Below are 15,372 nucleotides of genomic sequence, written 5' to 3' on the forward strand. Positions count from 1 at the left end.
CTCTTCCTCTTGTAGACACTAGTCCTATTAGATTATGGCCTCTGTTTAACCTTAATTACCTCCTTAAATAGTCTCTGTCTCCAGATACAGTCACATTTGTGGTTAGGGCTTCAACACATGAATTGGCGGGGCTAGGGAGGAGCAACACAGTGTTGTCCATAACAATTAAGAAAAGTGCTTTGCTTAATTAGTAGTAAAAATAAGGTAGCCTTGTGTCTCAGCTGATTACTAATTCTCCCTGGGAAGAGGTTTCAGAAAAAGCTGCATCTGAGAAAGTGATGTTTTATTTACTGTTGCTACATCACAAATCATCCTAAAACTTAGTAGCTTAAAACAGTCATTTTATTTTATTATCTCATGAATCTGAGATTTGATTGTGCTCAGCCAAGCAGTTCTCACTTGGGGCCTTGTGCAGTTTTGGTCAGATGATGGCTGGGACTGGAATCACCTTAAAGGTTGATTGTGGTTGTCAGCTGCAACCTCAGCTGGGATTTTTGCCTTGAACACTGGAAGGTGTTCTACGTCAGTGGTCCCCAACCTTTTTGGCACCAGGGACCAGTGCTCCTGATAATCTGAGGTGGAGCTGAGGTGCTGATGCTAGTGCTAGCGAGCGGCTGCAAATACAGATGAAGCTTTGCTTGCTGGCCCACCACTTACCTCCTGCTGTGCAGCCCAGGGGCAGGGGACCCTGTTCTACATAGCTGTTAAGCTTTCTCACAGTAAGGTGGCTAGGTTAGGAGACAGAATGCCCCAAGAGGACCAGGCAGAAGCCTTAATGCCTTGCCTTTTATGACCTAACCTTAGAAGCACATAGTGTCACTTCTACCACAGTCACAGGTCCAACTGGTTTTAAGGGGAACCAACAACACATATTGATAGGAGGAGTATCAGCGTCACATTGTAAAAAAGAACATGTGTGATGGGACATCCTGTTGTGGCCATCTTAGAAAACATATTCTGTTATAGTGACTTGCATGGGATAGGCCTTGGAGAAGAAATGAAATTTCTCCACGTGAAGGTGAGGGAATAAATTTACCTAGGCAGAGAGAACCAAATGTGAAAAAGTACATAGTTTGAGAACAGCAAGTTGGCCCTGCGTTTAGGGCAAGGACCTTGTGGTAGAGAGATGTCAAGAAATGATATCAAGAAGGGCCTTTAATATCAGAGTACGTGATAGGTTTATAAGCTGATCAGTGATGCAGTTTCTAAACTGTTATACATCATTTTTGTGGGTAACAGACATCCATTGGTAACCTTTCTCATTACCTAAAAGGATTTTTAGCCTAAAGATGGGGGTGGGGTTCGGGGGGATGTGCCAGGGATAGGTGGGAGAAGGTGCAGTAGTTGTGTCAGAATCTCATTTGGGGTATGTGTGTGTGTTGCAGTTTGACTTCTCAGGAGAAACACATACACATATATTTACTCACACTCGCTCACAACACACAATTTAATGTCATTCATAAGGAGGAAAGTATTGAGACACTAACACTAGTTAAGAGACCATTGTAGGGTCTGGGTAAAGGGAGAAAAGAGCCTTTTCTTGTGTGGCAATGGTGCTAAACATGTGAGATTTAATAGGTCGGATGTGCTAGAGAAAAAAAAAAAAGGCTGTCAAAAATGACAGATTTTTAGTATTTGGGATCTTATAACAATCTGTAGGCAGATACAGACATTGTCATCCAGTTTTCACAGATGAGTAAACTGAGGCATAGGAATATTGCTGTGTCAGAGATCACAGAGCAAGGGCCAGGGGCACAATTTAAACCTGTTCCTGGCTCCTTTTCTTGCCACTTTGTTGCCATTAGGAGAGATTAAGAAAAAGGAAGGAGTTTGATTTCAGAGGAGGGGAAATGTGCGTGCTGTGGGATTTCGGATGAAGCTGAGCCACAGGTGCTGACTACCAAAGTCTGGAGTTCAGGAGCATATTGAGGAGCAGGGTTGCAGATTTTGGAGACACCAGCACTTAAATCGAAGCCAGAAACTGGATAGTATCACCCAGGAAGAGAACAAGAGGGAAGGTAAATGGCAAGGGTGGAATTTGGGAAGTACGGGCATGTAAGGGGCTGGTGGAGAGGGACCAGAGAAATAAAGGATAAGAGAGATTTCAAGAAGATGGTCAGTGGCGGGCCCACTACCACATCTTTCTAGAACATGTCCCACCCACCCCCTGCTTCAAAATTGGACCCTGATGCCTAAGACTCACTGGGTGAATGATGGACCCCTCATCCTAGTATTTGTTCCCCCATACCTGGCTTAACCCCGACCTTTGAAACCTATCTTGCTCTTCTCCCCTCTTCAAACACTCCATTCTCACTAAATCAACATTCTTATGGTGTCCAAACACGAGGTTAATCCCTTCGTTTACATCTTTGCTTGTGTGTGGGCTTCAGTATCAGATCAACCTGAGTTTGAATTTGGCTACTCCAGTCGTGACCTTTGGAATGTTCGTTAACCCCCAGCTTCACTTTTCTCAGCTGAAAGCAGTGATGACTACTTCTCTGTGTTCTGACATTTTGCATATTGGTGTGATCTATCTGTAAATGCCTGCCTTGTTTCTCCAGAGTACTGTTGGGGTTCAGCCCAGGGACCACTGCCCCTACCTTTTTGGGTTTCTCTTATCTGCAGTTCTGTATTTTGTAGTGATTAGCTCTTGTAACATCTCAGGTATAGTGTTACAGCTAAAAAGAACCTTAGGAAACATTTTACAGATGATGAAACAGAAGGGAGGTGATAAAAACCACCGTCCCTGCCTTTACGGAACTTACAGTCTAGAAGGGGGAACTGTGTACCCCACCCCCACCCCAAACCCTACTCCATCCGGCAGTTTCTCTGCTCACCTTTTCGGCCTCTTGTCGGAGCATTCAGCATCTGTTGCCTTGCTTTGTTTTCCAGTTGCTTCATCAGTGTGAATGATACAATAAAATATTACAATGTGAGTTTAGAGAAAATTAGTGTGAAATTCTGCCTAAGTGCCACATGAGCATAATTTTGTCTTCTAGGTTTTTTTTGCCCCCTCCCTGACTTTATTTCCCCTGATAATAAGCACCTTAGGTAATGTGTTCGTTAATATTTTAGTATGCTGTTAAACTGAGGTAAGTGCAGAGAAAGATTCTTGCTCTGGTTAAAATTTTATAAACTATAACTAGAAGGCACATGTAAAAGAACTAAGTTTGCTATCTGGCACATAGTAGATGTTTAATGATCTTTTTATTATAAAAAGCTACCAAATAAAAAGTTTTTGTCTGTAAGTTTGCTTTTCTGTCTAATATTTATGGGAGAGGGAAAATGTTCCTATGGTAATCACATGTTTTTAACTCAAAATTAATTCCGTTGGATTTTGTCTTGTGTTATGAAAGATGGTGACCGTTGTTCTCCAATTTTTTTGTAACTTCTGTAAACTCAACTTCCTCCATTATCATCTTTGAGGAATCAAACTGTTTAAGGTTTCTGGAGAATTACATATGGAAGGGATGTGTTTATTAAAGTAATTATTTCCAAATACGGGTGTCCCACAGTATCCGAATTTTTGCCATTCAGACTCTGGACCCAAATCCATTTGGATACATTTTCTAGATAGAGCTGTTGGTGGAAATAGTAACCCTCACTGTCCAAACCCACTGTCTGAAACTCGGGAATCTGCTAGAATCTGAGAGTCAGGGATACCTGTATTCCTATTAAAATTCTACCCTTCAGACATTTAATGTTGCATTCCATAGAAATACAGGACGTTCTGTCTGAAGTGGAATTGAGAGAAGTTTACAAGGTGTTCGGTTTATTATCATGTAAGGCTGCGAAGGGAATGTGTTTTAAACATATTGTTAAGCACCTGCCACATGCATGTCAATGTGTTTTGCCTCTGAAAGGCATACTAATGCTTACAGCCTTTCCAGTTGACCAGAGTAATTATATGCATCTTTGATTTTAAAAGAATAAGAAAATTTGAGTATTTAGTCTTGTTTAAATATTGTTTAAATTTTTGTAGTGAAAAATCTTTTCAAACACATGGGATCCACAGGGGAAGAATTAATATAAGAATCCTTAATGATGAGGATGCAATCAGTTTGTGTCATGAGGAGAGATGTGTCTCTTACTTGCCCTTGTAAACCTTCCTTGAGTATTGTAAATAATATCTAGCCTACACAGGAACCTTTTAATAATAATTCAGCTGGAAGGAAGCCCAGTCACCTTTATCACCAGGAGCTGTTTTGGTTGGCCTGCTGTGAGCCTTGCTCTTCTTAGCGGCTGGGGACTGCCTATGTGGCCATCCAGCCCCACTGCCAAGAATGACACCCCCAATAGGTAGACACAGAAATAAAATGACCGTGGGACAGTAAGACCTCTCCAGCTATCCAAATTATTTGGCCCTTCTCTTTTAAGGGATGACTTTTATCAAAGAAACACTGACAATATAAGCCAGAACTTTTCCATGCTTACATGAGGCCATGTAAGAGAGGCCATGCCAGACAACCTTAGTACTTTATAATTTCCACAGGGCAACCAGGTGATGCAGCGTTGACTTCTTACTAGCCCTTTAAAGTTCATGGATTGGTCCAGTGAACATCTGCCAACTTGTTACAAGTGTGCCAGAGATGTGCCTAAGTCGTTAAGGCACCACTCAACTCTTAAGAGTTTCAATTGGCAGTATTTAGACATTTAGGTATTTAGTGTATCTTAACCACCATCCTAATGTGTCTTTCAGGGGAAGGTATCTGATGTTCGACCTTTGGCTAAAACTTATATTTTGCTTACTCTGTACCAAACATATATTCCTAAATATATTAACTTATTTAATCTTCACAACAGCTTTATGAGTTAAATATTCATATTATGCCATTTTATAGATGAGATCCTAAATATATTAACTTATTTAATCTTCACAACAGCTTTATGAGTTAAATATTCATATTATGCCATTTTATAGATGAGAAAACTGAGACATGGAAATTTAAGGGACTTGCCCAAGTCACACAGCCAGTGTGAATCCAGACAGTTTGGCTCCACTAGCATTTTCTCAGAAATACTCTGTTTGTGTTATCATAATAGCTTTGTTCTGAAATGCTGAACACCTCTCTTCTAACTAGGGTAAAAGTTTGCCAAACTATTGAAAAGAGTCCTGTATTCTGATCCTAACACACACATTCAGGTAAAGTAATCCTCCTTCTGCCGTATGTTATTTACTTTCCAGTACAGGTTTCAGATCCACTTCATCTGTTTTTCTTTTTGAATACAATTCTCTGAAGCATTTCCCTGTTGTTAAATGCAAAGTAGCTGCCCCAGTGCTTCTGCTTATTTCTTTCACACGGTCTCTTTCCTCTTTCCAGAGTCAATGCATGTGTGGATGTCGTGCTCTCAGGGGTGAAGCTCCTGCAGGCACTGGGCCTGAACCCTGGGAACGGGGAAGATCACTCCATTCTGCATTCCAGGAACGATCTGAAAGAAGCCTTCATTCACTTCATGGGGAAGGGAGCAGCTGCTGAGCGCTTCTTCAGTGATGAGGACACTTTCCATGACATTGCCCAGACCGCGTCAGCATTTCCAGGAGCCCAGGTCTGTTTGGTTCACCAGTAGTAAATTAAGACAGGGTGGGAAAAGATACCCTTTTTGTATGGTTCCTAGAAGCAACCAAGCAACTTTTTCCTCCAGTTTGCCCCAAGAGAATGACTGTTGGGAATCCAATTCTGCAATGTTTTCTCTTTTTGTAAAGCTATGTATCTGCCCTTCCATTAACTGCCGTTTCTAGTCAGATCAATTCAGCCAAGATTTGTGAAGCACATGTACTAAAATTTTGGTTCTGGTTCATCCATTAAAATGCTGTCTTTTCATGTTACTCAAGTTTAAAGTAGGAAAGATACCTACTAACTTGTTTGCGTATTGCTGTGGCTGATAACTTGCAGTAATCTTAACATGGCCTAGTCCTTCCTGAGAAGAAAAAGGCCAGATACACTGGGAACTAGGTCCTGCCGTTGCCTGGGAAAGCAGGAGCTGGGGCCTCACCTCCGTGCTGCTGGTCCAGAGCAAGGTTTCTCAGCCTCAGCACTATTGATGTTCTGTGCTAGGTGATTCTTTGTTGTGGGGGCTTTCCTGCACGTTGTAAGATGTTTAGCAGTATCTCTGGCCTCTACCCACTAGATAACAGTAGCACTCTCCCTTTTCCCCAAATCTGGACAGTTAAAAATGTTTCCAGGGTGGGAGAGAGGAGGGAAGCAGTCACCCAGGTTGGAATTGCAGGTCTCAATTGGTGGTTCTCAGACTTGAGCACTTGCATCAGAATCATTTGGAGGGGGTACTGAAACACAGATTCCTGGGCCACACTCCCAGAGTTTCTGATTCATTGTATGTAGGGTGGGACCCAAGTATTTACCCTTCCTGCAAGTTTCCTGGTTATATTGATGCTGAGCACCTTGTTTTGAGAACCTATCAGAGAACTAGGGGACCCCAAGCCCACCTGGTGATTGTAAACAAAGCCCTGCCTTGATCCTGCATTTTGTTTCAAGGGTAGAACCTATCAGAACTAGGGGACCCCAAGCCCACTTGGTGATTGCGAACAAAGCCCTGCCTTGATCCTGCATTTTGTTTCATAATGCAAAAAAAAAAAAAAAAAATTCTGCAGAAACTTTAGCTTTTAGATCATCCAAATTATTTCTTAACATTGTAAAACCTAAAATGTGTATTATTTATCTTCCATTAGAGTGACACTTTATTTGGTGCTTTTTCAAACTCCCTTAAAGTATAAGGCAGATTGACTGATAAACAGAAGTTAATAACTATTATAAGAAAACGTTAAAACCATTTCATAGAATCTTAATAGTTTCCCTCAAATATTTAGTAAATTCCAGCCATCATAGTTAAATAAGAAATTAAAGCTAACATGTTAAAAGGCCAAATATCAGCCTATGTAGAAAGCTGTTACTGTCCCACCTGAACCCAATGATTGGTTGACACAAACCTTGGGGTGAAAGTGATGTCTAGCATCTAGAATTGAATTATTTATTTAGTCTGTGCTTCTGTGAGGCTGAGGACTAGGAAGCTGAGGTTGTAGCATTCCACCTACCTAAGACTATTGATGAGGCTTCTCGAGAAGCTTTTATAATAGAACATCAACCTCGTCTTCTACTTGTCGGGTTTCTAAAGCACATGAACCCATTTTTAGTCAGCAACTTGGAATACTAGCCTTGAATTACCTGTCCTCCTCCTCTAGGTTGTCAGCTGAGAGATGTGGTGTTTAAGAGATAATATTGTCCTAGATGAGGGCCCATTACCTTTCAGATTTACTCCTAGGAAAGCCTTTGTGTTTCCTAACACATCAACGTGTTTCTTCTTTCCTCAAAATTTAGCAACAAATATTTGCTAAGTACTTTAGTGTAAAAAAAAGACAGTCTCTGCCCTGACGGAGCTAGACATGTGCTCACATGATAATAACCCAAGTGGACAGGGTTTTTAGTAGGGGTTTGTTCAGAGTATAGGAGTAGCAAGGGATCTATAATCCTGTCTGGAGGCTGGGATGGCAGTGGGAAAAGGGGAACAGAAGGCAATGTGGAGGAGGGGGCAGTACAGCAGATTCTTGAGAAGTGATCAGGGATTTACCACTGTATGAGAAGGACAAGCATCCTAATGAAACCAAAATTGTGTGCTAAAGGCACAGAGAGGAAGGCAGACTTGGAGAACTGCAAGCATGATGTGGAAGGGATGGGCAGGAGATGAAGGTTGAAAGGAGAGCAAGGGCAGATAAAGGCCTGTGTGCCTCACTTAGGAGTTGGATTTTAGTTCATTATAGTATTTATTGAGTGATTTTCAGGAGAAGAGTGACACAATTATATACTCATTTTAGAAAGATTATAGTGTAGGGGATGAGATCTCTGCACACTTGTCATATTTCCTTTATCTGTTCTGCCTTCCTGAAAGCTCAAGGCTGAATTTGACCTACGGTTAAGGCAATTATATTGATTTCCTTGGTTAGCATGTTTGTTTTCTTCACTTTTCCTTATAACTCACTGTTTGTTAACCTGTGGATTTAATGTTTTATTAACCTCATCTGTGTATCTTTCTAAAGTCACCTCAAATTTTTTTGGAAAAAAACAGTATAAATTAATTCAATAAATTAAAAATTTTACACTTGGGTAACATAGCTGTGCTAAAATACTGTCTTATAACCTTAAACTATCTTACAGCACTATGTAGGAGGAAATGCAGCTTTAATTGGACAGAAATTTGCAGCCAATTCAGATTTAAAGGTAGGTCAAATTCCCAGATTAAAACCTGTGCCTTTTTCAGTTATTTTAGGAGCAAGGATGAATATCTGTTTCTTGATTCAACTTACGGACCACCTACTATGTGCCAGAACCTGGGCCTCATTTAGGAGGTAAAACAGTAATAGTAGGAGAGTAGTGGCAGCTGATGCTTCTTCCTGAGTGCTTACCATATGCCTTTCTGTATATTACCTCATTTAATCCTTGCGACAGCCTCTAAGGTGAATCAATACTGTTGTTGGTACTGTTACTGTCCTTCCACATGAAGTTTGAGGCAAAAAGCAGTCTAATAGCTAATAAGAAATGAAACTATTCTGACTTAGGACCCTGGAGTCCACGTTCTTAAGTACTGTTCGTGTAATGGTTAAGAGCATTTGGGCTCTGGAGTCAGTGCCGGAGATTGGGGATTATACACCGATGATGGCCTTGGTAGGGGATTGAGGAAAGAAAAAGGGTATCTGTTACTCAGTCCTCACAACAGTCTGTTGAAGTAAGGTATTATCACCTTTTTAAAGATGAGAAAACAGGTTAACTAATGTGCCTAAGGTCACCTAGCCAGTAAATGTTGGAGCCAGGATTCAAATGCCAGGCTCTGCCATGACCTCATTACCCTGTACTGCTCTCAGATTCAGTTTAACTTGCCAAAGTGCTTCTCATCGTGGACTGAGTGATCATCTGAGAACTACCAGTGATTAAGAACTAGGTATTTTCCAAAGGTAATAATAATAATAATAGCTAAGATTTACATAGGCTTTACTATATGCCAGGTACTCTTTCAAGTACTCTACATATCTATATTAATTCATTTAATACTCATAATACCCTATAAGGGAAGTCCTGTTATTATCTCCATTTTGTAGATAGGAAAAACGAGGCATGGAGAAGTTAAAACTGTTCAAGGTCACATACCTAGTAAGAGGTAGAACTGGGGTTTGAACCCTAGTAGTCTGGTTCCAGAGTCCATACTTTCAACAACTGTGCTATATTGTGTCTCAGAAATAGATCCTGGTGAATATAGCAAAGGCATATTTAGCACAATAGTGGAATAGAAGCCAGATTACAGGAGGGCAGAAAAATATTTAGAAAACATTTTTATGGAACTTTGCCAAGAATTAAGAGTAAATGTTGAGTTTTGTCAAATGCTATTTCTGCATCTGTTGAGATGATTGTATGAGTTTTGTTTTTTAGTTCGATATATGGTAATTAAGTAATTACATTGATTTTCAAATAATAAACCAACCTTGCATCCCTGAGATAAACCCCACTTGGTTCTGATGTATTATCCTTTTTATATATTATTGGGTTCAATTTACTAAAATTTTGTTTTAGATTTTAATGTCAATTTCCAAGAGGGATATTGGTCAGTATGTTCTTGTATGTCTGATTTGAGTGTCAGGGTAATAGGTCAGGGTAATACTGACCTTAGAAATGAGATGGGTAGTATTTCAGTTAAAAAAAAAAAAAAAAGAGTTTGTATAGAATTGGTATTGTACTTTCTTTTAATGTTTGTAGAATTCACCAGTGAAGCTCTTTAGGCTTGGAGTTTTTGATGTGAGGTTTTTAACGAAACTTTGATTTCTTTAATAGATACAGAGATTCAGATTTTCTATTTCTTGAGTGCACTTCAGTTGTTTAATGTCCATTTCATCAAAGTTGTTGAATTTACTGGCATAAAATTGATCATAATATTTTCTTATCCCTTTAAGAGCTTTAGAATCTGTAGTGAAGTTATCACTTATTTCTGATATTGGTAAATTATGTCTTTTCTTGATCAATTTGGCTAGAGGTTTATCAGTTTTATTGATCTTATCAATAAATGAGCTTTTGGTTTCATTGATTTTTCTCTTTTGTTTTTCTCTTTTCTATTTTATTGATTTCTGTTTACTTTGAATTTAACTTGCTCTTCTTTTTCTATTTTCTGAAGGTAGAAGGTCATTGATTTGGGACCTTCCATGTTTTCTAATAAAGAATGTTTAGTGCTATAAATTTCTCCTTAAGAACTGTTTTAGCTGCATCCTGCAGGTTTTGATACATTGTGTTTTTATTTTCATTTAGTTTAAATACTTTCTAATTTCCTTTTGATTTCTTGAGATGAGCTGTTTAATTTTAATAGCCCATTCATGGACTACTTAAGAATAGAAGTGTGCTATTTAGTTTCTAAATGTTTGGGTGTTTTCCCTGATATCTTTCTGTTATTGATTTCTATTTCAAATCTATTGTGGTCAAAGAATATGCTTCCCTGACTCCTGTTAAATTTATTGAGACTTTTTAAGGTCTCAGAATATAGTTTATCTTGGTGAAGTTCCATGCGCATTTGAAAAGCATGTATATTCTACTAGATGTCAATTAGGCTACGCTGGTTAATAGTGTTGTTCACGTCTTCTATAGTCTTATTGATTTTCTGTCTACTTGACTTATCCATTATTGAGAGGAGTAATGACATTTTCAGCTATAATTGTGGATTTATTTCCTTTGCAGTTCTACAACTTTTTGTTCCATGTATGTTTAAGCTCTGTTATTAGGTGCATTACTGTTGAGTATTTTATGTCTCCTTCATGAATTGACTCCTTTATCATTATCAGGGATAAAGAAAATCATTTTATAATATTCTTTGCTCTAAAATTTATCTTTATTAAAATAGACATTCCAGCTTTCTTTTAGTGTTATTATGATATCTTTTTCTAGCCTTCTGCTTTTAACCTATTTTTGTCTATATTTAAAACAGATTTCGTATAGGCAGCATATAATTGGGGCTTGCTTTTTAATATACTTTTGACAACCTCTGTCTTTTAATTGGAGTGTTTAGACCATTTACATTTAATGTAATTGTTGCTATATCAAGTTAGGTTGAAATCTGACATCTTGCAATTTTTTTTTTATTTGTCTCACCTCTTTATCTTCCCTTTTCCCTCTTTATGAACTTTTTTGGATTATTTTCTATGATTTCATATTATCTTCTCTGGTTTATTAGCTATAATTCTTTGTTTTGTTATTTTAGTGATTGCCTAAGGGTTTATAATGTACATTTTTAGCTTATCACAGTCTGCTTTCAAGTGCTGTTAATATACCATCACATAGAATGTAAGAACTTTACAACAGTGTGCTTCCATTTCTCCCCTCTGGTCTTTATGCTATTATTGCCATATAGTTTACTTTTACATATCTTATAAATCTCACACTATGTTGTTAATATTTTTCTTTAAGCAGCTAATTATCTTTTAAGGGGATTTAAATAATAAAAAAGAGATCTTTTTACTTATCCAGAGCTTACCATTTCTGGTGCTTTTCATTCCTTTGTTTAGAGCTATATTTTCATCTAGTATCATTTTCCTTCCACCTGGAGGATTTCCTTTCATATTTCTTGTCATGCAGATCTGCTGGTGATGAATTTTTTCAAAATTGTATATCTGAAAACTTTTAAATAATTTGCTGAGGTATTTGTAGGGTTTCGATTTTTTCTGTTTCTTAGGAACACTGTCCTTTGTTGCCCATTGTCCAAATGTTTTGAAAACCATTGTTTTATATATTTTATCTGTTTTTTGTTGTTATTTCAGACAGAAAGGTAAACTAGGCCTTATTATCTCATCTTGGAAGCTGTAATTCTAGCCAAGAATTAGAGAAAAAATAAAATACAGTGGTCAAGGCAAGACTTTTCAGAATTAGCAAATAATGGGTATGTGTCAAGGCAGAAAGGGAAGAGAGGTACATTTTTACCTAGAAGCTGGGATTTCTCAAATACATAAAAGTACCTCTGTACAAACAGGCAGTTAATGAGCAGTAAAAATGCCTTTGAAGCTTCTGGGTGGGACATGTTAAATCTGAAATGGTGTTGTGTTCCTTTAAATTCTGGTTCAAGCCCTCATCATTCAGTGATTTGGGGTCCACAATCACTAGCCTGGTCCTTAGTGTGTTCCAGAGCTGGCACTGTAGAAACCAGCAGTACGAAATGGCTTCTAGAAGGAATAGCCAGGAAGAGGCTCTCGGATTGGAGGTGAAGAAAAGGTTTTGGAAAACTTGCAAAGTACCTTCCCCCAAGCTTTCTGATTTGAGGTGCTCTCTAACTCTCACATTTGGAAGGCTATCTAGTTCCCATAACAGCTAAGTATAGTAGAGAGCCAGATTCCACAAATCAGGTCACCTGGTTGTGTAGTGTATTGTGATCCTGAGGTTCTTTGCTATACTGTGTAAATTTTAAACAGTTGTTTTCATCTGGCAACTATGAGGAAACAACATCCGGTGTCTGTTTACCTACACAGGATATGAGTGAGTAAAGAAAAGAAAAGAGGATAGGGTGTGTCTTAGTCGGCTTGGGCTGCCATAATAACAAAATGCCACAGACTGGATGGCTTAAACAACAAAAATTTATTTTCTCACAGTTTGGAGGCTGGAAAGTCCAAGATCAAGGTTCCAGCAGGGTTCAGTTTTTGGCAAGGGCTCTCTTCCTTCCAAACCAGATAACTGCCTTTTTTGCCATGTCCTCACATATGGCCATTCTTCTGTGTTATCTGGTGGAGATCTTCCTTTTCTTCTACTGGATTAGGACCTCGCTTGTATGACTTCATTTAACCTTAATTACCTCCTAAAAGCTCTATCTCTAACTATCATCACATTGGCAGTTAGACTTCAACATGTGAATTTTGAGGGGACACAAATTCAGTCCCTAACAAGGTTGTGAGATACAGCAGCTGCATAGATGCCTTACATGTGTGACATACATGGGTCTTTTGTCAGCCTTTCAATTCTGGATACATTGTGGCCACATGATTGCAGGACCTAAACCCTGGTAATAGCCCCTCTACTATATTATTCCAAACCAGAAACTTCCAAAATTAGATTGGGATTCTAGTATTTTTTAAAATTAAAAGAAGTGGCCTGGGTGTACCTTTTCTGTTATTATCCATATTGCATGGAAAAGGGGACAGATCTGATAGACTTCATATTTCTCGTCTCCAGGTTCTTCTTTGTGGTCCAGTTGGTCCAAAACTGCATGAACTTCTTGATGACAATGTATTTGTTCCACCAGAGTCGCTGCAGGAAGTGGACGAGTTCCACCTCATTTTAGAGTATCAGGCAGGTAAGAGAGATGAGTAAGTAATGGTGTAAGACTCATCAGGGACCGCGCATTGTTAGACTGAGGTGTGACTGTGCTAGAAATTTATCTTTTTAAATTAGAAATTTATCTTTTTAAATTTATCTTTTCAAAATGTGTTCTTGCCTTAACAAAGGTTTCTTGACCTCTGGTTCTGTTGTGCTGATACTGTCCAGAGTGTTACAACACCGAAGAAAATTCCCAGGTATACAAATGGAATGGATCTAAACCCAAAAGAAATCGGGCTGTAGGAAAGTAGGCATCCTGAATAAATGAAAATGTTTTACACGTATAAAGTTTTTCTTTACTCTAAGGAAAGACAAAAGCAGATAACATCTGCTCAACTCTGGGCTGGATTCTGCCCTGAGCCTTTCTGGCCAACTGTTCCAAGCTGTTTAGGATTGATTTTAGGCCTCTGGAAAACTTTCTATGAAGCATTTTGTTTTCCCTTGGATGTGTAAGTGAAAGTATTTTGTATTTAACAACACTTATATTATTTCCCATTATATAATGTTTCAATGTTTATCACTCCAAACCACCCCATCCCAATAGATTTTATGTGTTACACAGACTGCAGATCTGATTCCTGAGAGAATCCTAAATACCTGACCATAATTTGATCCCGTTTATTCTGTGTATTTGCTGTGGTATCTTTCCTCTGCTCAGAAGTGATACTCTTGGATTTCTGATTCAATGTGCTAATTCAAGTAAAAGACTCAAGCATCTAAACAGACTAATTGGTACCTTACAGCAGTACGTAATGTGCTTCAGTGAACTGCTTCCAAGTCAGACAATTAAGAGAACCTCACCTAGTAGAGTAATTAATGTAAGATATGAAATATAGTGTTTCTTGAAAATTATGCCTTTCTCTAAGTTCAAAAAAGAATTGTTTCTTGTTTCTGATTCTCTTTTTGGTGCTTGCTACATCAGTCTGGAAGTTAGGAAGAGCAGGGTCTGAAAATTAGGAACAGAATGTTGGAGTAGGTATTTAATGATATACTGGTTTGAGTTTCTCTCAGTTTTAGTTTCCCCAAATGAGAAATCAGAGTGATAGTTCTCACTGCCTAAAGATTAAAAGGTTAGTGTGTTTAAGCACTGTGGGCTGCTTAAATGAAAGGCATGAACAAGACTTGACTGGAAGGGTCTAGAATAGCTAAAGATGTGCCTTTGATGTGCTGCTGATACTGCTCCCGCCCCAGATGGGTCTCGCTTCTGTTTCTGTTGGTGCTCATGTCATGGACTTGGGGCCTTGCTAGTTCCTGGTTGCTATCATTTTTATTATCTGTTGTCCCTGGTGACAACAGAGTGGAAAGACTGGTTTCCTCACTGAGACTGCTCTTATATTTGACAGATGTGCCTGGTGTGTAGTTGAGGATGGCACAGCTTATCTTGAAAAGAGATTGCATCTATCCTTGGGTTTAGAAGCTTCACACTTCAGTTTTCCTTTTCTTGGCTGTGTTTTCTTAGTTCAAAGTAGTGGCCTTTTATTAAACTCTATAGGGAGAACCTAGTCTGGTGGTAGCAGCCCTCGGGTCACCTCTCTTGACAAATGCATCCACCCCTTGCTTCTCTCTAACCTAGATGAATAAATTCCCAGAGTGGATTTGTCAACTATTTTTCTTCTTCCTCTCTTACCAGACTTCTCTAGAGAAGCTTATTTTCAGGCTTTGGGCTAGGGATCCAGTAAGTCACTACGTAGGTTTTGCTGACTTAGCGGCTGAAGGGCAGGATGATAAATTGAGAGAATGGATCACTTAAAGAAATAAATTTAAAGCTTCGTGAGAAAAGAGAGGCATTGACTCTTAATAGGGGCTCACCCTGTCTGAGTTTTGGTCATTTTGCTTCTCAGGCCATCCCATCAGTCCTGTGTCAGCAGCTGTCCACATCCTTCCGTGTCTTCACATTGCAGAAGCCTGTTTATTTTTGCCTCTCTCACTTTTTCCCTGGAAGAATTGATTTATTTTGAATGCTGTGTGGCTCTTTTTTCCTAGGTTAAGATAAGCAGTGCTTCTTCTAGCAGCCTCACTCCTAAAGGGC

At 38.9% G+C, this 15,372-nt stretch overlaps 1 protein-coding gene across 7 annotated transcripts in view; it reads left to right on the forward strand.

The window, feature by feature from the left end:
• Positions 1-15,372, forward strand: part of ADPGK (ADP dependent glucokinase) — a 22,936-nt gene that overhangs the window by 1,575 nt on the left and 5,989 nt on the right. For 2 of the 7 annotated variants that reach the window (XM_025040370.1, XM_025040371.1), the window contains exons 2-5: positions 5,322-5,547; positions 8,169-8,231; positions 13,200-13,320; positions 13,472-13,540. In XM_025040370.1, coding sequence (XP_024896138.1) covers positions 5,322-5,547; positions 8,169-8,231; positions 13,200-13,320; positions 13,472-13,540 — 479 coding nt within the window. The remainder of the gene's footprint in view (positions 1-5,321; positions 5,548-8,168; positions 8,232-13,199; positions 13,321-13,471; positions 13,541-15,372) is intronic. The other 5 variants (XM_006922647.3, XM_006922646.3, XM_025040373.1 and 2 more) reach the window with 4 other exon arrangements.

The sequence above is a fragment of the Pteropus alecto genome, unplaced genomic scaffold, assembly GCF_000325575.1.
Source record: "Pteropus alecto unplaced genomic scaffold, ASM32557v1 scaffold38, whole genome shotgun sequence".
Taxonomy (NCBI): Eukaryota; Metazoa; Chordata; class Mammalia; order Chiroptera; family Pteropodidae; genus Pteropus; species Pteropus alecto.